Raw genomic sequence first — 24,569 nt, forward strand, 5'->3', positions numbered from 1 at the left:
AGTTTTTTCAACATGATTTTTAAAATAGTAGCTACACTTATTTTTTAACTCATTGCAAGTAAAGATACCAAACAGCTCATTTTTTTTTAACTCCCTCATTGCAAACATAGATTCAAATAGTAACCGTATCATACTAAAACGGTGGGACGGTGGGCACAAGAGGGGGTAATGTGCTGTTGGAACTTGAGAATCTTCCAGCCAATGCTTTCGTGCTGAAGACTTCCCAAAGGGTGCCTTCCAATTTTCTGCATCGTATGAAAATTTTGTGAAAACAAACATGGGAACACTGCATTACAATTTGGATTTTCAAAGCAGTAGACATTTCACCAAAAGAGAAATCTATTGAAAAAAGACGTACAGGCTGCTGCTAATTTAAGGGTTTGCTACCAGCCTCTTCTGGTCGGCATTGTTTTGCTGACATATCCATAGTTTACAAATACTACCAATATTAATAGATATTGCTCCCAGGAGATCAGTGATATCATCCCTGATCCTGTGGACCGCGTAAGAAACACTGGGAAATTTTCCGGTTCTCATCCTTCCAAAGCCTCCGTGCAAAATTCACGCACTCTGCCCCACAACTCATTCAAACCTTGTTTATTATAATGATTACCTGCTACTGACGGTTCTTCCCAGGGGTCTGTTTTAGGCCCATCCTTTATATTTTTTTATATCAAGGGCCTGCCATTTGCCTTTTTGCTGATGATACCAACATCTTCTAAAGGGTTAGTTCACCAATGGCCCTGGGAAGAGAGTTCTTGGCTAAATTTTGGGTAGGGGTCTGCCGCGAGCATATTCAAAGTTGGCTAGACTTATTTTTACGAAAACAGTGCCCCTGGTTAGACAATTTTTTTCAAAAAATTGTTTCATTTACTAGCATATTATCTACAAACTTGGTTGTCAGAATGAAATTTCTACCTCAAAGCAACAACATTATTGTCACATATGATACCCTTGGCTAGAGGCTAGGCCTTGGCTAGAACAAAATTGCTAGAAAGCAGGGACCGCGGAAGCGGGGGGGGGGGGGGGGCTACGGGGGCAAGTGCCCCCAATAATTTCAAAAATGTACTTTAATCCATACAAAAAGCGTCATTTTCTTAGTTTTTAGCATGTTTAGCAACCCCTCAAATGTTTTAGCCCCTTCAATCTGTAATATGTTCCGCGGTCCTTGCTAGAAAGTATACAGTTGCTTGCGGCACATCCGGCTTACTGTATCTTGGAAATAGACGATGAGGTCAGCCTTGTTATGACCTAAAAAATGTATGATTCTCATGTGACTTGTTGAATGGCGGACAGATATTTTGCAATTGTAGAAATTGGAATTCTATCTATGGGTTGAGTCGTAGTTGTATATATTTATTGGAATTCGTATTATATCGTTCATATAATTCAGGGCCTCCGACGAAGAAGCCGGGGGGCCATGCCCCCCACCTTTTTGCTTTAGCCCAAAGTATAAAGACATATACAGACACAAAGTATTAAGAAATGAACCACTAGTAAAGCCTCTTTTCATTTATTTTCAGCCTCCAGCACTTTTTATAGACCCCCATTTGGCCACTTTTCTCACCGCTACGTGGTTCCTGTCTTCAAAAACTTTTCAAGACCTTTCCTATTTCATGTCAACATTGAAATTGATAAAACTAAGTGACAAGGTAATGAGAATTTCCTTGGTCAAAACCAAAATTTGATTCAGTTTTTTGCCATCCCTGAAAGACTGGGTTTCTAAAACTTTTCCTAGGCGGCCAGAGCCATACCCTGGGTACCAGACTCACCATATATAGAAAAATATATAGTGAATCTGGTACCCAGGGTACCAGGGCCATAGCTCCCGGTAGAAATAAAGAGACTGGATCCCCCCCAAATAAAATCTGGAGCAAGACTATTTTGTTTGAGAAATTATTATCATTTCCTTAAAAAACTCAATTCCATGGCAGCTAGGTCGAAACTAAACTAAGTTTGTCCGTGTTACTGCAACAAACTTCAGCCACTATGTCATTGTGTCAAGCGCAAGTTGCCTATTGTTAATGGTTGTATTTTATGAAAGTAGAATGGTGTTGGGTCCGTGATTGTGTCCCAAATATCTTATCCACCACTTTAATTGTCTCAAAAAATAGATAGAAGAGTATCGTATAAGTCGTCACAAATCTCGAAAATCCGCATTACACGAATATTCATTGCACGGATCAAATGATCAAATGAATGACAGAAACTCCAGAAAGGTTCCCGGTTCCTTGTTAATAATGTATAAAAAGACAAAAGCGAAAAAGCACTGCGAATGTTCTATTTATTTACTTATGAAAAGACTTCTTGATACTGCGAACTTTATATTAAAACAACATATTCCATGAGTGAGATTATTTCTAGCGTAACGTTCAACTTGCGAGTCGTGTCTCTTCTTCTCTCTCTGTTTCTTCGAATCTGTTGAATTGCATGTCATCAATCACATGACCTAATCGATTTCCTTAAAAATTTGCTACTTCCGCCCCCTTCCCCCTCAAACAATGTTGATGATTTAGAGAAATATCATAAAAGAAGCGCAAAAGAAAGTGCTTCCTAAAATCCTAGTCCGTTTGATAGTAAACCAACATTGTTCCGTGGGGGAGAGGGGGATGATTGGTTTTGACCTTGGAAATTGATGTCAGTGTTCCAAGACTTTTGGCAGGTATTGTAGTCCCTAAAGTTCCTAATTTTATAGACCTCTATTAATCAAGAAGCGGTACGAAACCTTCATAGTAACTCCATAATTTTAACTGCACATTCAGTGCCATAAAAGAAGCTTAGACGCAAGAAAGACAGAAATTTCTGTGATTTGCTTTTAAGTGAAGCTAGAAAGAAGGCCAAAGACAAAGAGAGCAAGAAAGAAAAATAATTTGCGCAAAAGTACAATGTCAGTCAAGAAGTTCCTTTGCATAGAGGAAGGCAATGACTATACTCTTTGAATAATGCAATTCCCCTGTATGAATAATGCAATTCATCTTGACAGAGCCCCTAGTGAAATTTAATACCACAACATCCCTCATGAAATTGATCCTGAGAAAGTTTGATTTGAGCAGCATTTTTCAAAGCATCTATTGCCTAACAAATGCAAGAAAACTGCAAGAGCAAAGCATTCAGTGAAAACTATCCACATTCATCTACTAGGTGCACTTTCATACAGCAGATAATTTCAGCTTGATTCGTTTTCATCCTTGTCTTCATCGTCCTCGTTATTGTCCTCATCCTCAACTTCGTCTTCGTCTTCGTTATTGTCTTCGTCCGCCGCTTTGTCTTTGCCTTGTCTTCATCCTGTCTTCGTCCTAGCTTCCCCTTCGTCTCAATACTTATCTTCGTCTTCTTCTTTGTTGTCTGTTTCTACCTCGTCCTTTTTTTCGTTTTAACCTTCGTCTCTCTCTTCTTTCTCGTCGTGATCGTTATTGTAGCTGCCAACACCATCACTGTTTTACGACTTAACATCGGCTTTAAAATCCCTGACCAAATACACTCATTTAGACGAAATGCACTCTTCTGAGCATTATTGCAGTATTTATGCACAATGATCTTGTAAAATGTGTCACCTGTAAAGTATAATGTTAGAAGGCATTGGTCATGTACCCTTTGGGGAAGCATCTTGTAACTAGTATCTTGAAACGTTATCTTAGATACTCCTTTTAGATACTCTAGTATCTAGTAATACGACATTTTTTTGCGACTAACAGTATCTTGTAATAAGGTACTTAACTTTCCCAGATATTTCTGAGAGGATCTTGCCCATCTCTGAAAAAAACATATGTAGGTCAGAAGGTGCCTTTTGTGACAAAAGTAAACTCGTGGATAGTAAGGCTGTGTTTCGACAGTAATGGGATTTTCCATGCTGCACCACTGTAACACCTGTTATTTTCCGTTATTTTTATACATATCATGTATTAACAAGCACCATGAATCTTTTCTGTTTTATAAGCATGCCTTTCAAGTTTCTATGCTGTCTTATCAAAAGATTTTGCGTATAAAAGGATAGGTTTGTGCATTAAACGGTTATAAATTCATACGAAAACAATATTTCTTGTCATTCTTTATACAGGGTTGCGTTCAAGAATATTCATTACACACTTTTTTATGAAGATCTTAGCGCAAGACCTAGTCCCTAAAGTTCCTAATTTCTGGACCTCTATTAATTAAAATTCGGTACTAAATCCTCCATAATAGATCCTTAAATTTAAATGTATATTTAGTGCCATGAAAAAGCATAGATGCTAGCAAGACAACAATTTCCGAGTTTTGTTTTTAAATGAAGCTAGAAAAAAGAGGGCCAAAGGACAAAGAGAGTAAAAAAGAAAATTGATTTGCGTAAAAGCAGAAAGTCAGTCAAGAAGTACTTTTGAAATTGAGAGAGGCAATGGCTAAATTCTTTTCATAAGAATGCTAAAAAAAATAAAAAACTATAAATTCCATCCACCCTAGCCGACGCATATCTTGCCCACCCCAGCGGACTTTCAAATAGCTAGCAAGAGCTTGTGGGATGTACCCCCCTTATTATTTTCTTTTTGTCTATATGGTGCATCATTTCTTAGATCAGCGCAATGTTGTATTTGTCATAATTGTTTGGGGGGGGGGGGGGGTTAAACTCGTATGAAGCATATTAGACAGGGAATTTTGTAGAAAAAACTAGCAAACTGCCTAACCTCAAATTTTATTTCACATTCTTACTAAATCGACCATGGAGATTCCAAATCCAAGATGGGCCAAAAAAAATTATCACCGGAAGTTACTGTTTTTGATGACGTCATAAAAAAATGATAAAAAATCTTTAAAAATCGGCCAAGGACTCGAACTCAACTATTTTTGCATTTCTGCACTAAATTAACTATGCAGATTTCAAATCTGAGATGAAATGAAAAATATCTCGAACGGAAGTCAAATTTTGTGATGACGTCATCAACTTGGAGAAAATTCACTTTGAACCTTTTTAGTAGTTTTCTCGCAACTATCATTGTCAAATATGTTCCATATTCGAATTGCACACATTCAGTGCTTTTAAAAGATGTATTGAATTTCTATTATACTTACTTTTAAACGTTCTTTCATGACGTCATCATCATTTTATGACGTCATCGCCTTTTAAAGGTAATTGAATAACGCGTGAAAGGATGCCTAAAAATCTTTAGCTGGTTAAAAAAGTCATTCAAAATTAAAATTTCGTTATATAGAAAATGATATGGATCCATTCATCCTTCATCACTGTCTCCTTTGCTGGAACTCCAGAAGAAAATGTAGTTCCACTCATCATCGTCTGCTTTAAGCTGATCACCTCACCATAATTTTTCCCATGGCCTAGTCCTCATTGGTTACGGAATTTTCTTCGATTTCATCACTAGAGCGCTGCAGATCTTGCAGTTTCTTAGCGGAGGGTGTGCGGGGCCTTGCACAAGATGAACATAATTTGTGTAAAAAAAATTTTGGAATTATTTTGCTGACTCCAGTATTTTCTGCAGATATTCACAGCTTTTTTAACGTTGACGATCGGATATTTTTGTCTTCAAGCCGTTAAGAAACGTTTTTCTCTGTATATCCTCTTCGTGCCATTTCTTATTTATTTATCAAATGTATGTTCAAAATTAGAATATGTAAAGAAATTTTTTTCCTATAAACCACACTAATACCACATGTAGGCCAGATCATTCTTTCCATCGTATGTCTAACCAAAGCTTAAACGCAATTTCTCTTACAATCTTCTTTTGATAATGTAACCAATAGTAAATGCTTGTGTCAACCAGTATGGATCTGGTTGTAGAGCTTCTGATCATCTGTTTTTCATTGCCTTGCGAATTCTTACTCTTATCTGCACAAGTGTTTCGTCACATTTGCCTTTGTATGATTATTTTTGCACAAATTTTATCGCTTTCGTGAGAATGTCTTTGCAGATTTCCTGTCTCATCGTAACTCTCTCGAGCAATTTTCCCTTTCCAGAACACTCCTAAAGCTTTTTAAAATGTTAGCTTTCCTTACAACAACATTACCGGTGTTGTTTCACAGCCAATAACTGCATGAACAGCCGGTAGATTTTTGGAACTATCTAAACCCAGGTAAGATACGACGTTCCAAAATTAACGTACTTCTCGTTGTCAATCTTTAAGGAATATTTCCTTGAAGGCTTTTCACACAATAAGCAGTAAAAACTACATTAGTGTCCTTTCGACAACTAATAAATTTTATCGATGAGGAAAGAATGGAATATCAAGTGGATGTCAGCCTCTTCATAGCTGCAATTAAGCAAGTATGTCGTGGAATCTTTGATTATCTTTAAGGTTTGTTATTTATTGGTAAACATGAGTGCTTTCAAAATTAACTGCTTTCCTTCTTAGCCCTGGTAGAGCCTTGAACTAGCTTTAGAAAGTAAGTTTGATACAACAAGAACCAGACCAGATCATACAAAATGTTCTTGACAAGTTATCAAGTAGGAACCGAGTTTTGCAATGGGATATCGCAGAGATAAAGTGTTATACCCGCACTAAACCTATCTTATATTCCATTTCAAGGTTTTTGTTGCTGTTAGTGATGCTTGGCAGTCTTCTGCATTACAAAGATCAAGATAATCCAAAGGCTTCACCAGGGCTAAGAAGGAAAGCAGTTAATTTTGAAAGCACTCGTGTTTACCAATAAATAACAAACCTTAAAGATAATCAAAGATTCCACGACATACTTGCTTAATTGCAGCTATGAAGAGGCTGACATCCACTTGATATTCCATTCTTTCCTCATCGATAAAATTTATTAGTTGTCGAAAGGATACTAATGCAGTTTTTACTGCTTATTGTGTGAAAAGCCTTCAAGGAAATATTCCGTAAAAATTGACAACGAAAGTACGTTAATTTTGGAACGTCGTATCTTAATAGGTTTAGATAGTTCCAAAAATCTACCGGCTGTTCATGCAGTTATTGGCTGCGAAACAACACCGGTAATGTTGTTGTAAGGAAAGCTAACATTTTAAAAAGCTTTAGGAGTGTTCTGGAAAGGGAAAATTGCTCGAGAGAGTTACGATGAGACAGGAAATCTGCAAAGACATTCTCACGAAAGCGATAAAATTTGTGCAAAAATAATCATACAAAGGGAAATGTGACGAAACACTTGTGCAGATAAGAGTAAGAATTCGCAAGGCAATGAAAAACAGATGATCAGAAGCTCTACAACCAGATCCATACTGGTTGACACAAGCATTTACTATTGGTTACATTATCAAAAGAAGATTGTAAGAGAAATTGCGTTTAAGCTTTGGTTAGACATACGATGGAAAGAATGATCTGGCCTACAGGTGGTATTAGTGTGGTTTATAGGAAAAAAATTTCTTTACATATTCTAATTTTGAACATACATTTGATAAATAAATAAGACATGGCACGAAGAGGATATACAGAGAAAAACGTTTCTTAACGGCTTGAAGACAAAAATATCCGATCGTCAACGTTAAAAAAGCTGTGAATATCTGCAGAAAATACTGGAGTCAGCAAAATAATTCCAAATTTTTTTTCACACAAATTATGTTCATCTTGTGCAGTGCCCCGCACACCCTCCGCTAAAAAACTGCAAGATCTGCAGCGCTCTAGTGATGAAATCGAAGAAAATTCCGTAACCAATGAGGACTAGGCCATGGGAAAAATTATGGTGAGGTGATCAGCTTAAAGCAGACGATGATGAGTGGAACTACATTTTCTTCTGGAGTTCCAGCAAAGGAGACAGTGATGAAGGATGAATGGATCCATATCATTTTCTATATAACGAAATTTTAATTTTGAATGACTTTTTTAACTAGCTAAAGATTTTTAGGCATCCTTTCACGCGTTATTCAATTACCTTTAAAAGGCGATGACGTCATAAAATGATGATGACGTCATGAAAGAACGTTTAAAAGTAAGTATAATAGAAATTCAATACATCTTTTAAAAGCACTGAATGTGTGCAATTCGAATATGGAACATATTTGACAATGATAGTTGCGAGAAAACAATTAAAAAGGTTCAAAGTGAATTTTCTCCAAGTTGATGACGTCATCACAAAATTTGACTTCCGTTCGAGATATTTTTCATTTCATCTCAGATTTGAAATCTGCATAGTTAATTTAGTGCAAAAATGGAAAAAAAATTGAGTTCGAGTCCTTGGCCGATTTTTAAAGATTTTTTATCATTTTTTTATGACGTCATCAAAAACAGTAACTTCCGGTGATAATTTTTTTTGGCCCATCTTGGATTTGGAATCTCCATGGTCGATTTAGTAAGAATGTGAAATAAAATTTGAGGTTAGGCAGTTTGCTAGTTTTTTCTACAAAATTCCCTGTCTATATTGCTTTAGATAAAAAAGGAGTAGTAGAGCTAATACATGTCAACTTCCACCAGAGCCCCTTCCTTGCTAAGACTATTTGTTTTCTGAATCATAGAGAAACTCAATTCCCGCGAAAATGCGCTTCCAACTTTTCCCCAAAAGATCATTTTCTCTAATTCTGAGTCATCCAAATTTACTTACATTACAACCTATTGAGGTTCACAGTTTACAGCCCAAAGCAATCTCCTTACTTCCCCTCCCTCATCCGGGGTCTGGACACCACCAAGTGGTGTCATGGCAACTACAAGAGAAATATCAGCAAAACCTCAAAGTGGAATCAAAGCTGAACGGAGGAAAACATTTTGTTTAGTTCTTGTGAAGACCCGCACAACGACAAGAAATATGGTATAGTATTCTGATAAGTTTAGTTTAATGTGTTCTGAATTGTACTTTCAGCCATTGGTAACAAAATAAACCTTTTATTTAGTCTTGGAAGATAGATAGGTTTGTAAATCGTGGTGCTGACAAGGGTACTCAGTCAGTGGCCTAAATTTTGTCCTACCTGCATCCAAACTTCGCAAATCTAGCATGCTTTTTTTAAGGTACTTCAACGGTAATCTTTCTGGAGAAAGCTTTAAAAATATAGCTCTATTTTCAATGTGATTCATACTCTAATGAAACTTGTTTTGTTATACAGCCATCTGCAAGTTCAGTCGCATCTGGAGATACTGCTAGCTCGAGTGGATCTAGACGCAGATACAACCCGAAATATAATGTTGTCAGCAGAAACTCATCTGTGGTAAGACTGCAATTTAGCTCTTATAACATCATACAAAAATCTGTTTATTTGGTCAATATAACAGATTATTATTTTTAACGTCCCCCTGGATCCGACTTCTTACCCAAGTCTGTGACAAATACCTTTTTATCACAGTTGCCAACTGTGAGATTTAAATAAGTGAACAAATTGTTTTTGTCAAGAATGATATAATTTTACAGTAAATGAGCCAGAAAATCAGGTCTAAAGTTCTTGCAAGCCTTAAAGCTCCAATGATTACACCATTTGCTACCCTCTTCAACCACACTTGCTCTTTAAAGTTGCATCACAGTGTTTTGTATTTGCATATCTAGTTAGTAAAAATGAGAATTGTGTATATGGCTCTCAGTAACATTGAGAGAAAGATTACAAGAATAAGGGTAGGATCTGTCGCATACTGACATCATCGAAAGATGTTTAATTGCTCTTTAAACAAAGAGATGTCTGATTTTTAAGTATTCAATTTTTTGAATATTAAATATTCAATTGCTGACTATTTGCTACCCTCTTCCCCTTTTGAAAATATTACCTACTTTCCTGTTTATGATCTCCTTATAGCTGGCAAATGCGGTTTGTTACATTATCTTAAGCATGTTTTTGAAAACATGAGTTTTTTGTCAATAAAAAGATAGCTTGGGTAAAACATGATGTTAGAAATGTCTGAAATGTTTCCCACAAAGCTAAATATTTACAACCCTGTTCATTTTTCACTTCATTTTCATTTTGCATATTTATCAGTAAAGCAGGTAGCCTTTTTAGCACATGTGTTGGCATCTTTTGATTTTATTTTAGAGTCCTGTCTTAAATGTGTCTGTTGCTGCATAAGGTTTCTTTGTTTTGTTTTATGAAGGATGAAGCTCTTTTTGGAAATGGAAGGAGAGTACGATCAGCCCCAGAGGAAAAAGGACTACAACTTGATTTTTTGACTGGCAGATCAAATAGCGCAACTGGACGGCCATCTAGAAGAGCAAAGAAGGGAGAAGTTATTGAAGTAATCACAAAGGATATGATAAGGAAGTTAAAGTAAATGCTTAATTTTTAATTCTGACTTTTAAGATATATGACGGCTTAATTTTGTTGTTGATTTGCCTTTAAGTATGAAAGACACAGGCTTTTTCAAATTGTATTTAAATATTTGGTGCTATTGTGTGCTATATGGAATAGGATTTCCCATCAATTGTCATAAGTACAATAAACTCTCTAAGTGTATAAAAATTATTTTCATCTTGTTAGCAACATTTCTGTGAAATTGTGACAAAGTTAAAAAGTAATGAAGTATTTATGATTGCCATGCCATTTGGGAGTAGCATCATTTCATTCTTGATGGATGTATAATTTATGTCTTAGAGTTCCAGACTCAGATCCTTCTGGAAGATCAATAATTCTCAACCCAATGGAATATAACAGGATAAAGGTACTTTTTACATTCAAATGAAATCAGTAGATTAGGATTTAATGTTATAATGCAATAAAAACTATGTTAAAGTTATCATGGCTAAAATTACCTTCAAGGTTGATAAAGGTTGACCATGAAATTACAAAATAAATTATTACTTTTGTGATTTATTTTGTAATATTGAATAATTGTCACCTTGGATAGTTATAGTTTGGAAAAAAACAAAACCAAAGTTTGCTGATGATGTGATCATCTGTTTTATGCAATATAATGGAGAAATGTCCTTCAATCAAACAGCAGGGTTGAAGCAAATTTTGTGCATCTTGCATCCTATCATAACTATATACAGTATATTTAATTAAAAATACTAAGTAGGATTGTTTGTCTATTTGATATTAAATAATTTTTTCTTTGGGTACAGCTGGTAAAGACTTTTTACTTCAGCTTTGATTTGCCTTGTGCAGTGGCAGAGCCAGCCACTAGGCTATTGGATGTGACAAAATAAAAATCTGTAGGGCAAGCCCCTTTCTCTATAAGGACAATGTCATGTCATTTCATGTCATGTCATGTCATGTCATGTCATTTTACCAACAGGGAACTCTAATTTACCAAAAAAATGCCCATGACAAACTTTTGATCAATAATACAGTTTCAAAATCATATAATCACATAACAAAGATTATATTGCCAAAATTTGTACAAGACACACAGGAATAATCGAATTTCACGTTTTAAATCAGCAATCAGTAAGAGAAGTTTATTCAATTCTAGAATGCTTCAAAAGTGCTGACAGCTGCAGAAAGAGAAGAGCAGATTCGAATGTATAATCAACAGAAGCAGAGACTCTTAGATGCAGGTGAAGAAAGGAAAAATTTCATGCAACAAATGGAAAGACAAAGGAAACAAAATGAGAAATTGTCAGAGATTGAGCAGGTTGAGCCTCTTTATATGATATATGTGATTTATGGCTCTACTTTTTTTAGCTAGTGCTGCTTGGAGTCAATTTGGTTGTGATATTTTTGGGTTTTGAATTTTTACTGATTTAAAACATTTTATTGACTAGGACTGCTAAAAAGTTTTCAATGAGCAAAAAGCGAAAAACAAAAATAGTTAAATAGTCTGTTATAAGTACTTTCTTTGCATTAATGGGTAGAAGATAAGCTGGACCTCCTCCTCCACTTCTAGGCTCCCTAAATTTTTTAATATTTGTTCAGCTATCTCAAAGTCTTTTTCCCAGATCCTGATTTCAAACTTGCTTCTTTATGTCAAGAACTTCATAAACATTTTTTAGAACTGTTCTATGCTTTTCCAGGAAGCCAAAGAGCAGAGTCAGTATTTGCTTGAAAAAGCCCAAGAGCAAATGGAAGAAGAGGAAGATGAAATCAAAAAGCTGAATGAATTGATATTGAATGCAAAATGTCATGCAATAAGAGATGCACAATTGATAGAAAAAGTTGATATTAAGAAAGAACTCCTGGATGAAGAAAAGAGACTTGATGAAATGATGGAGAATGACAGATTGAAAGCACTAAAAGAGTATGAAGAGAGAGAACATAAAAAGAAAGAAGAACGTTTAAGGGGAGCAGGTGTCTTGAAAAAACAGATTGAAGAAAACGAAATGTCAAGGCTTCTTGAGCAAAACAAGAAGGATCTTGAGACTGCTGTAAGTTTGTTGTCTCATGTAGTTTTTTCAAATATAAGCATTGAAGCAAAGGTGTTGGCACAGAATTTGTCTAACTTAACATGCTCTTTTAAAGGGCGAGTGATCCCTATTTGGATTTCTTCCAATTTTAAAGTGGGACTGAACACCCCTCTATGGCACATCTGCATTGTAACATTTAATGCATGTTTATCTAGCTTAAAAAATGCAGGTTGTTATGTTAAACTACTACCTTATTAATTTTACTGATATGAATGATGGCAAACTTTAAAAATGAGCATACTGATTTTCAATTGAGGATATTGACAAGAAAGAGAGTATCTCCCAACATTTACTGTTTTTTAAACACAGGCCATGTTGGAGTACTTGGACAAACTGCAAACAGAGGATATGGAAAATCTCATAAAAAAGAGGGAAATGCAACACAATGTGATGAAGGATGTTGCTAAAGCGAATAAGGTTTGAACATTTGACTGCTACTTATAATCGCTTGTATTTCTTGCAACTATTTTTTATCTTGTAAATAATTGCTATTCTCTCTTTTGTCTGACCATTTTTGAATAGCTTGTATCAATATGTATGCTTTCTTGAGCTATTGAAAATCTTTGAGGCCTGATTCACCCATATTTTTATTGCCATTACCTAGGTGAAAGAAGACTATTCTGCTGCCAAAATGTGGTATAAATGCACATGTAATAGGTTTTTTAAATGAGACCGTTTCAGGGCCAGGCTTTTGCCGTTATCGATTCATGGTAAAGCTGCCAACGAGTCAAATTTGTTATAAGATCAAAATCTTCAAGACTATATGACTTTTAAGATCTTATACGATGGGGATATTATTTAACGAATTCACTTTTCATTTCGTAACAATAAATGATTTTATTAGGAAATCAAGGCAATCAAAGAGACGAGAAAAGCACAGGAAATGATGGAGGAAGTGAAAGTAATGGATTATCTTAAGGAAAAGGCTGTAAGTATGCACAAAGATTTGATATAAAGAAATTTTAGTCTCCGGCAGTTTTTTTGCTTGTTTTGGGATGCTGCCTAGATAATGGAAATGAGGGGAGGAGAGGAAATAATTGCTATAGTTTTTTCTGACGTCTGTAAAACCCTGCCCGCCGTCACATATGTTTAACATAGGGACCATAGCAACGTAAAAACAGGTTGAAACATTTTTACTTATATAGCATGACATTAGATTTCAGTAAGCAACTGGCGTAAGCAATGCAATAGATTTCAGTCATATCTATATATTCTTTACATATTTTTTGTAGTCTATGTATCTTTTATGCAAATTGTATTTGCTTTTTTAAGGCAAGAGAAGAGGCTTACGAAAAAGAGAAGGAACGTCAAAGAATTGAAAAAGAGAAGGAGATAGCAAGACTAAGAGCTCAACAAGAACGAGCCATCGACAAGCAAGCGGAGAAGGTAGATTTCCTTACCTTTTGCTTGCCTTCCTTAATAAAACTCAAGTGTTGATCTCCATTTCCTTCCTTGCATTTCTTTTGTATAAATGATTTGGTTGCCTAAAGTATTTAAATTCAGCTGTAAACGCCACCAATACTATTGAAATACGAAAAAGTTCTAGACGAAAAAGGTCATTATCCAGTTGTACCGATTTCTCTGTTTTCTCCCCAAGTGTAATAGTTTTGCACTCCGGTACTAATCAAATTAGCTGTCATTTCGTTATTGGCAATATTGTAAGAATACAGTAAATGAAAACCTGCAATCAATATCGATCAATGGCTGATACAAATGTTCAATAAAATTATCATTACTTATCAGAATAAAACTAAACCCCGATTTCCATGTTTTTTTTTTGACTTTATTAGTTTCTCTTATATTTGTTTGATATTACAATGTGTTTTTATATTTTAAGTGTTTTCTCTAATGCTTTTAGAGCTAATTTGAACAACCATGACAGAGAGGTCACATTCTTCATTTTAAATTGTCTTTTTTCAAGGATGCACTTAGAGCGAAAAGAAACCAAGAACGATTAGAAAGAGAGTGGAGAAAGAAAGAGGCCGAAGAAGCTGCAAAAAAGTAAGTCCTGTTCCATGTTTTGTTAAAGAATCCATGGCGGTGTCAGCAGTCCACGAGAAACCCTTTCAGATTAGGCCTTTTTAGTACAGAAATACCAGAATTTAGCCATATAAAAGAACGTAACCCATCCCGACTCATTTATTTTCTAACTGGTGTTAGGTGCATCATATTTGGGAAAAAATATAAGCGTCCTCCACTCCTGGCACTGTCACTGAGTTGAACTCAAATGGCATTGTGTTTAAGATTGAATATGAATTTGAATTCCCTTCAGGGGCTTTAACGTACAGACCTTAAAAAATAATGCAGCAATAATTTGAATTACGATCTTAGCCCTGTCTGTTATTATAGATAAAAGAACAAAGTTTTTGAGACAAAATTGATCAAAGTAACATTTCTCGTCTACTTCTATGGTGAATGTAGGTTAATATTATCCCAGATAATACATCTTGTAAAAGTCACTGCCAGTTCATTTGTCATTTCTGTTATGTAATGCTTTAGATAATATGCGATATTATATTTCAATGGATGTTTATTCTAGAGCAAGCACTGAAGAAATGCTGAAAATGGCCCGTCAAGAACAAGTTTATGATAAGGAGCATTTCTTAGCCGTCCAAGCTGCCAGGGACCGAGCTGAATTTGAACGAGTTTTAAGGTACGTGGTCACAGTAATGACTCGAGTTGTTCTTCTATAATAAAGTTTGAACATAGAGTAGCACATTCTGGATAGTGACACAGAAATTGAGAAACAGAGACACATTCTGCTTCATTCGGGATTATTTATAGTTCGAGATTGTTAATAGTTTATTAAGCAGTCATTTTTTATTAAGCAGTCAAAAGTAAGTATATTGGATTAGTTTTTTACATCCCACCTTTCAAAGGTGTAAAACAGTTATCCTTTTTTCAAGAAGCAGACATTTTTGCTCCTGCAGTTGAGGTGGTATAATCTATCTTTGCCAAATTCCCAGTTAGTCTTTTAAGAAATTTCTTGTAGCAAACAGCTAGAATTTCATGTAAGCGAGAAATCCAACCGGAAAAAGACGTCCATAGAGTAGGCTCTTGGAAACTATTGCAATACTGTTTTATGGTCCTATCGCATAAACAAACAGCTCATAGACAGAAATAAGGCTTCCTCCACTTTGAGATCTAGCTAAAATGATACATATCCAAGTGAATACGATAAGATATCATACCCTAGTTGCCTTCCAAGATTCTTATGGTATATATTGTGTTTTATAGTGCGCAGAGGGGTCAGGCAGCCAAAGAGGAGGAGCTTGAGAATCACTTTCAACACAGAAGAAAGAATTACGCTGAGGACATTAGAACGCAGATGCGCGAGAAAGAAAAGGAGCGTATTCAGAACCGCAATGCATTTTTCGAGGAAGGCGTAAAACTTGATATCGAGGCGAAAGAGCGCCGCCAAAAGTTGGACGCAATCAAGCAGCGAAAGTTACGAGAACTGAAAGATGCAGGGGTGCACGATAAATATGTAAACGAGGTTTCCAGGCGAATCGAGGCACCGGCGCCTTCTTTAGCTAATATGTTATGAATGTGACCAAGACTCAAACTTTGTAAGTAGCTGCTGTAGCAAATATGTTGTAAATTATTCATTAATGTTGGTCATACAACTCTCAGTATTAAGAATTGTTGCATTTCGTAATATGTCTTCTGGTGCAGTTAATAAGGCTGTTTAAAGAGTACATCGGATTTTGTTAATAACAAGTCGTCTTTATTTGAAGGACTTGTTGGGAACTTCGTATGCAATAAAATTTTTACTTCCATCGAAATAAGCTTTAGAATCTGTATAATATGAAGTTTGAAATGCTTTGTTTTTTTGTACCCTGTTTCATCTCCTTTGCGAAAATAGGGCTTGGTATGAATCACTTTCTAATCAGGGTCTTTTTTAATGAATTCGAAAGAAAAACAATGTGATTGATGATTCGCAGGATTTTGCATGAAAAAACTCAAAATTTAAACAATGCAAGTTAAAACAATAAGTTTTTTGGATCATAGAAAAGTTAGTTGAAAAAGTACAATTTTTAATTTTTGTTGAAACTATTCTGATCTATAAAAATTGAATTAATGAAACAATAAATGTGTATGAAATGTGGAACTTACCGAAGAATATTACCAAGCTTTTTTACCCCTTGTACAGTCTACTTCAAACTCAAAAAACTGAGTTTTCTGAAGTATATAAAGGCTCACAATGTTTTAGAAAGCATATTTCTAAACTCTAAACAAATTTCAAGATGCAACATAATGATTATAAGATTTTCTCTACAATCATCAAAATATGAGCTAAGCAGCAATTAAGCTAAGTACATATGTTGATATTCCCATTGTCCATTTATTGTGAGGCTAGATGTCATTGAAATAATCTGTGTCCAAAGTATGCCCTAGACCATTTTTTTGTTAAGAAATTATAGTGTTAACAATATACCTCTTCTATAAATCAATTTTTCAAGATTGCATGCACAGCCTGATAAAATGTTTTTAAACATTAAGAATAAATATTGATTATAAAGCCACGTTTCACGGCATATCTTAAAGGGCAAATGTCACATTAACAGTTGGCTGATGAAACAAAGCGTTTGGAGTGGAACTGTATTGTTTCGTGACCTTCTATTCCTTGTTCTTGAATTTTTACTTTCATAAAAATTCATCCTCGATTCCATGCTACAGTTAACTCTCTCTAAAGCGGACACCTTCGGGACTTTGTAAATCTGTCCGTCTTAACGAGGTGTCTGTCTTATAGAAAATTGCCGTTTTTGATTGCGGAGGAGCTCAAACAGAAATGAATTGTTGTCGCTTGAAAAGCATTGTTAGCACATTATACAATTTGATTTGGATGCCTATTTCTAAAAGAAAATGGGCTGAAAACCTCGCGACAATCCATTTAACTGAGGACAACCCATTTAAGAAACATCAGCCTGAGGTTTGCCCAAAAAGTAAGAACGAAATAAGAAAAAAGGCAGACTGAGATTCAACAACACTCAATTAATAAAATGCCAACAAGAATTGAAAAATAAAAGGATAGCAACCGAGTACAGGCACTGCGGAGCGTTGAGAAAAGTGGTAGCAGCGGAGCACAGGCACCGCGGAGCGTTGAGAAAAGTGGGGGAGGGGTCTAAAAAGTGGGGGGGGGGCTAAAATCGAGTAAAAAATGGTTTGACTGGTGATTTATTGGTAATTTATTGCATTTTTATTTGAGCAACAGAGGTGCCTGGAGCAACAAAAAACGATAAGCAAAATAGCAAGGAAACAACAGTTACAATAACAAGCTTACCGAAGTTGGCACTGTCATATCAAATCCATTTCCCGATTTCCCCTGCTGAGAATAAAACTACAAGTACAAGTGCAATATCCCGGGCAGGGGCTTTAGTTACTTTTTCAAGCACATGTTATGTCCGGCACAGTACCGTGCACAGGAAATTTGATTGCAAAAATAAGCAAAAGAATAAGAAACACGCGAGGTGGAAACTATGCAAGGAAAAGAAATGCCAGGCTGAAGCTGGTGTAAATAGGGCTTTCCAAACATGCAGTAATATAGCCTACGTTGAACTCAATTTCTCTCTAATCCCGATTATACTTCGTGCCAACAAAATCTTTCTCAAGCACCCTCTTAACCTAATCATAAAGATAAACTCCCATAGCAAATCGGGTTCGAAAAAGTAACACACCCAAAACATTACGAGATGCAAAGAAATGAAACTTTATATTTGTGAAGAATATTGATAACGCTCTAAACACAAAAACCAAACTCCAAAGAGATAACTAATGAATCTAAAGTTGTACACAAAACAGTTAGATTAGGGCCTTTCTTCTCCCCTCTATACATATCTAATAATTTTAGCTTAGCATAATATCTCCTAACACTCTCTAAAGCCCTGGCAAAACGACTAAACATTTCCCTTAACATTTCACTCAACTTTATCGTAGATGTCATAATCACACGCGAAAACCATAAAAATCGTAACTGTGTTATTTGTTTGATTTTCGCAGCGAAATCATGTTCATTCAGTAAAATTAGTAGATTGTGTAACACTTTTTAATTCTAAAACCTGTGTATTGTAATTGTTTTAGTTTGAAGATTAAATCCAGTCAGTGATTTATTAATGTCTTAGTTAAAGTGCCACTGAACTGAAAAAATCAAAATTTTTTTTATTGATGTTCTAAGTCAAGTCGGTGCTCCTGAATCCGATTCTGAAGTTCGCTTTTCGGAATTGTGAAGTGTTTTGAAGCTACAACGCTTCAAAGTTGCGATTTTCAAGACTTTTTGTGCGAAAATTTGTGCGCGGTCTGTGAGGAATTTCAGGAATGTGTGACGCATTAACGTTTATAAGTCGCGGAAGTGATGCGGGCTTCAGTACTGAAGACTGTATTTCGAGTGCGATAAAAAACCAAAAAAACGTGAAGTGGATGGAAATAGTGCGATACTTGTGCTCTAAATATCACTAGCTATCTAACTACAAGACATGTGCAAGGTATTTTCTTGTGAAAATTTCGAACCCATATGAAATAAGCAAACTTTTTGCGTGCAGTTTTTACCAAGACTTCATGCCGATCATTTACCCTTTGTGAATTATTGAGCGTGTCAAATAAGAATGCTTTTACGAACAGCTTTACAAATTATGAATAAAAGTGAGCAAACTGATCAAGGGAAAAAGTTGATCTATTATAGAACCACACAAATTGCACATTTTTCGGCGCTTTTCCCACTTTCCAACTTGCGTTGCCACTGTCAAAGCATCAGTTATTGCCAGGGCCGTCAAGATGGGATAAGTTGCCCCAGAACCTCGTGGTCAGGGGACCTCAAAAAGTAAAGAAGTTCATTTTAAATGGAATTGATTAAAAGTCCATAAGTAGCACGGTGGGATATTTTTAAGCTTCTATTCATACCCCATCTTTTTGGCGTATCAAACTGCCTATCTCTATCAAGTTTCATGCTGGTATCACAATCTAATGGTTAAATTGTGACAATTACTGCTAAGAGGTTTGGAATCTAGTATCCCAGTCTATAAATAGCACAAGGGAAATTTTTCGGCGTCTATTCGCATCCTATCCTTTTCAGCGTATCAAACTGCTCATCTCTACAAAGTTCCATGCTGATGTCGCGATCTAAAAGTTAAATTATGACAATCACTCCTTAGAGGTCTTGGACCTGGTACCCCAGTCTATAAATAGCATAAGTGGTATTTTTCAGCGTCTATTCGCTTCCTATCTTTTTTGGCGTATCAATCTGCCTTTTACTACCAAGTTCCAAAATGGTATCGCGATCTAATGGCTAAATTATGTCAATTACTGCTTAGAGGTCTAGGACCTGGTACCCCAGTCTATAAATAGCACAAGGGGGATTTTTCAGGGTCAATTCATATCCTATCTTTTTCGGCGTATCAAACTGCCTTTTACTACCAAGTTCCATGCTGGTATCGCGATCTAATGGCTAAATTATGTCAATTACTGCTTAGAGGTTTGGAACCTAGTACCCCACTCTATAAATAGCACAAGGGGGATTTTTCAGGGTCAATTCATATTTTATCTTTTTCAGCGTATCAAACTGCCTATTACTACCACGTTCCATGCTAGTTTTGCGATCTAATGGCTAAATTATGTCAATTACTGCTTAGAGGTTTGGAACCTAGTACCCCACTCTATAAATAGCACAAGGGAATATTTGTCAGCGTCTATTCACACCCCATCTTTTTCAGCCTATCAAACTGCCTATCTCTATCAGGTTTCATGCTTGTATCATGTTTTACACAATTTGTAACATTTTATCTTCTTACAGCCCTCACTATGGCTGAAATGACTATATAAATCTGAATGCGTCACTCGCCCCAGCCTCTTTTCGCACGACCTACTCGCAAAAGAACCCCAGAAACCCCTATTTGTGGGCTCCAAATTAAAAAACTAAACTTTTTTTCGAAATCAGCGATGATTAGTCTACCAGAATCAACAATAAAAAAAATTTCATTTTTTTCAATTCAGTGGCACTTTAATTGATTGAAAGTAAAATCGCACCGAAAAATGAGCAAATATTTATTTTCTAAGAATGAAGTAGCATCAAGGTTCTGAAAGCCTTAAATTTTGGGGAGTGGATGGGGGGGGGGGGCGTATTCGGAGGGCGGACATTGCCAACAGAAGTGGGAAGCCACCGCAGGGGTAGGAAAACAATACCCAAAACAGCTACATGCACGCGTGCGCTTGCTCTCTGCTCTATCGCGGTGAACCATCTTGAACGAGAGACAGCTGAAGGTGGACCGTAAATAATTGGATATATTACGAAGTAAGAATATTTTAAGGTTTATCAAGTTTTGTATTTGCTTCAGGGCTGATAATGTTCTACTACAATAAGCCTCAAAACGCACGAAAAACAACATGGTTTAGTTAGCGATGGCCTACTTTTCGTTCTCTGTTTATCTTCCACATGTCTTGCTACATGACAAGTTGGGCTCGCTCTGCGGGTACTGTCACCTGGAATATTTACCATCATGTCTAGGATTTGATGTTGCTTTAATACAGAAAAATACATCAGAGAAAGCTGTCACTACGATAATGCATATACTTTGTTGTGGTAAACATAATTTTATTTTACACAAGACAAGTTTTCGTGTCCGTAATAGTGATGTGTTGTTGAAAACATGGTTCAAAATTTCGTTGCTTACCGTGTGCGTGAAACGCTGTTTACTTAAACTGTTATGCATTAAAGTTTTGATGTCTGAATATTAACTGAAGGGGGGCTTTCGGTGCGTGGGGGTCGTGTTGGAACCTTGAGGTTCGTCCTAGCACGTGGCATGTTGTAGGCGTTTCTTTTATATGCAAAATGAAAGTATTTTATAAGTATTTTGAATATATACTACTCGCAATAGTGGAGCGGTGACTGTATATTCAGAACGGTTATAAGACCTGATATCATGTTTTGCTGAATATAGAAACTTTAAAATTAACTTCCACTTTCAACTTTTTTTGGTATACTTATAGATTAAGCGTTTTCGTGGCTCCGAAAAATGCTATCTGATAACATCCCCAACCTTGCTTTTTTATAAACGACAAAGCCTTGGAAATAAATTCCACTTTAAACTCATCTTTATAAAAGATAATCCGAAACTCATATTTGTCTCTTTTCATTTTGCAATAACCACACTTCAACTTCCTGAGGGCCTATTTTGATCACAATGCATGCACCCTGCTAAAGTGTTCAAAATATTGAGAAAATGCCTTTGAAATTTTCAATATTTTCTTATATTACTCTGATATAGATTTTGGCATAATTGGGTTGAACACATTGCGCACAAAGTTGTCCTGGATGGATTAGGAAAAGCAATTTTGGGGAAATGGTGAGTTGAATTCTTTCAATTCCATGCCATTCATTGCACCCAGATTTACGGATTTTTCCAGGGACATTACATTACAGATTGTATTATTCATGTTTGTTTATATAAAAGAATTTATTTTCTAGATGAAGCCAAAAAATAAAAAGGAAGCAAATGCTTCTAAAGAGGGTATGTCTTCAAAATTTCACAGTTATTTTGCATTACATGTGTAGTGAGCATAGATCAATGAAGATACGTAATCATGTAATGCGTATTTTACATTGATGAACTTAATACATGTTTTATGTGCTGTCATAACAAAATTGTCCGATATAGCCAGAACTGCATTTGTTGTATAAAAATTTTACATTTTTGAATCATTATGTTATTATAAGCTAGAAGCTATGGGTCTCCAATGTGCCTTTGTCAATAAAATTTTGTGCAAAGCAGTGAAGACCACAGTTGCCTTTTTATATAAATTTTGTGTATAATTTGAAGAATGGCCAATTATCAACAGGCATGTACATAAAGGTAATGTGTCCATATAAAAGGCCTGCATATACCCAATTTGTCAAGCCACCCATCAAAATAACAGTTTGCGATTGGTTAGTATTCTTGCGATGCAATGCAAAACTGCTCACATGAAAAGCTAACCTCGCAGCAGTATCGATAAACAAAACAACGGCAATGGCTGGGGCGATGACATGAAAAACCACATGTTTCTAAAAACCCCCGCAGAGTCGCTTGCTTTAGCTGGACACATTACCTTTAAATATTGAAATAATGAAATGGAAGTGAACAAACATATCTTTGATCATCCAAGATAAGAAGGTCTAAACTTGCAATTAAATTAAATATATGTATGTATTTTAGCCTAAAGTGTAATAATTTGGTAGTATGTTTCATTTATATATAGTCCTTTTTTCCTCCTCTCTGATTTGTCTTCCTTTTTAAGTTTCAGAAAGTCTTATATCTTTCTGGTGGAAGCTTAGCGTGAGGGAGAGGAAGTCACATTTTGAGACAATCAAAGTAGATCTCTTGTCACCATTTTTGTTTTGTGGAAGCTACAGAGATAAGTTTGTGAGTTCTGTCAAAAGCATCTTAATTATATTTCTCAATGCATATGATGTGTTATCAATTTTAAACATACTTATAAAAGAAGCCACTTGCTTGCCAATGTGATATGGCTTGGAAATTTTACCTTGGTATCTAGAATTAAACCAGCAACTCAGAAGATTCCAATTAAAAGCCTTCTTTGAATAGTCAACATTTATTTTGCATCCACATAAAACAAAAATAGAAGAATGACAAGGCAGTTGTTGACAATACATGTAGAAAGAAGTGATTTATGTCTGTTGAATGCCAGTCTCAGACATTGTAGATAGGCTTCAGCAACAATCTGCTGAATAATAAACTTCTTTTATTCTAGTTTGGATCAAAAAAGGTTTTCATACTAAATTCACTTGTCTATATCAGTTTATTGAGTTGAAATTTCTTTAAGCAATTAGCACCTTCTTGGGCACTAGGTGCAGAATTTCTTCCATTTTGATTTCAGAAATTTTTTTTGCACACAGCAGCCATAAGTACAAAGTAATATCCAGATTATGTTTTAGTTTGAGCATGGAAACATTGTTTAACGAAATAATCAGTGAAGAAACCATTTTTAACCAAGCTAGTAGAATTTTGTACATCTACACAAACTGATTAGATTATGAGTGAAATTTTATGACCTTGGATATTACGAAAACAATCCAAGCACATTGGTGCAGATGGCATTGACTGTCAGTCAATTGAAATATAATACTTTCACTGTTACATTGTCCAAGCCTTTTGAATGTTATGATAATTTTATTGGTTGGTAATGTTATGATAATCAAACATTAAGTTGGCAGGAACTTTTAATATTTTCAAATAAAGGTTTTGGACAATGTGAACTGATTTTAATCCACTCTTAATATGATGAACTTTTTTAATTTTGTAATTTTTTAGTAAATTGATAAAATTAGTTAAATAGAGGACCCTCATGAAAAGCACCCTTGAGTGACTGAGGGCATCCTCTGTAAATATTTGTCTTATTATTATTATTATTATTATTATTATTGTTATTATTATAATCATTATAATCATTATTGTGGTGGTGTCGATGGAGGGCAGTCGGGCCTAATGGTGCGTCTGTCTGAAGTTTAAAAATTCCACGTAATCCGTCGTAACTGCCGTCGTTAATGCTGTTATTCACTACATCAAGTTAATATTCATGATTGTCAAGCTAAAAAGAGCAATTAAATCAGCCATAAGAGGAGGAAAGATATTTTTTGTTGGAACCAAGTTCGACTCAAATTTTGATTGCGAGGAAATCTATGATGATATCAGGTTATTGAATGGAGACGAGTGGGGAGCTTTTCAGGACAGGGAACGAAAATTCAGAGCGCTTTTTGCTTCGAAAAGGACGAACCACGGAGACTTTATTTGTCGTGGAATTATTGGTGACTGGATTAAAGTTGCAAAGATATTATCGGGGATATTTTACCAAAACAACAAGTTCTTGGCCAAGAGGGTGAATGGGTCGCAGTGGAGCGTGAACTTTTTGAAATTTGTTTGCCGTGGTTTGCGACTGTTCCCAAGGGATGACAATTATTGCATAAATAACGCTGTGGATAGAATTGAGTACATAAGTAAACAATTGAAATACATTAACAATACAATCATACCATTCTTTTCGTCAAAAAGAAGAGGGAATAACAATAGCGACGAAGTATCAAAGGAAAAGCTGACCTGTTTGTGGTTACAGCGAAGGAAGAAGGCGATAGCTGTAATAAGGAACAACGGCTATTGGCCTAACATCGAGAATGCTATAATTTCAGTGCAACGGAATGAGGATTATTACGCTCAGTCGAGCAAATGTGCTGATTCTAATGGCTTTGAAGGTGTTGTACCTCAATTCTTTGATCGTGAGGAGGCATTGGCATCTGTGAATTATGGTCATTTTTTCAGCTATGATGAGATTGAATCTACTGTGAAGGGCTGCCCCAGTGGGAAGAGTTGTGGTGCCGATGG

The 24,569-nt window shown here is 35.7% G+C and overlaps 2 protein-coding genes across 5 annotated transcripts in view; both read left to right on the top strand.

Moving 5' to 3' along the window:
• Positions 1 to 8,551: 8,551 nt before the first annotated feature.
• On the top strand, positions 8,552 to 16,024 carry LOC135684584 (cilia- and flagella-associated protein 45). Its single transcript, XM_065200210.2, has 12 exons — positions 8,552 to 8,694; positions 8,987 to 9,088; positions 9,957 to 10,129; positions 10,454 to 10,520; positions 11,274 to 11,435; positions 11,815 to 12,165; positions 12,514 to 12,621; positions 13,049 to 13,132; positions 13,477 to 13,590; positions 14,126 to 14,205; positions 14,744 to 14,857; positions 15,442 to 16,024. The coding sequence occupies exons 1-12, from the start codon at positions 8,584 to 8,586 to the stop codon at positions 15,749 to 15,751; spliced, it is 1,776 nt and encodes a 591-aa protein (XP_065056282.1). The 5' UTR covers positions 8,552 to 8,583; the 3' UTR covers positions 15,752 to 16,024.
• Positions 16,025 to 20,370: 4,346 nt separating this feature from the next.
• LOC135684486 (uncharacterized) overlaps positions 20,371 to 24,569 on the top strand; it is a 56,332-nt gene continuing 52,133 nt past the window's right edge. For 2 of the 4 annotated variants that reach the window (XM_065200067.2, XM_065200069.2), the window contains exons 1-4: positions 20,371 to 20,488; positions 21,462 to 21,539; positions 21,662 to 21,704; positions 22,471 to 22,595. In XM_065200067.2, the coding sequence (XP_065056139.2) occupies positions 21,537 to 21,539; positions 21,662 to 21,704; positions 22,471 to 22,595 (171 nt within the window). In that variant the 5' untranslated portion in view covers positions 20,371 to 20,488; positions 21,462 to 21,536. Of the gene's footprint in view, positions 20,489 to 20,515; positions 20,777 to 21,461; positions 21,540 to 21,661; positions 21,705 to 22,470; positions 22,596 to 24,569 lie in introns of those variants that run through there. The other 2 variants (XM_089114939.1, XM_065200068.2) reach the window with 2 other exon arrangements.

Source organism: Rhopilema esculentum, chromosome 21 (genome assembly GCF_057945365.1).
Source record: "Rhopilema esculentum isolate cy_ngs chromosome 21, ASM5794536v1, whole genome shotgun sequence".
NCBI classification, from domain to species: domain Eukaryota; kingdom Metazoa; phylum Cnidaria; class Scyphozoa; order Rhizostomeae; family Rhizostomatidae; genus Rhopilema; species Rhopilema esculentum.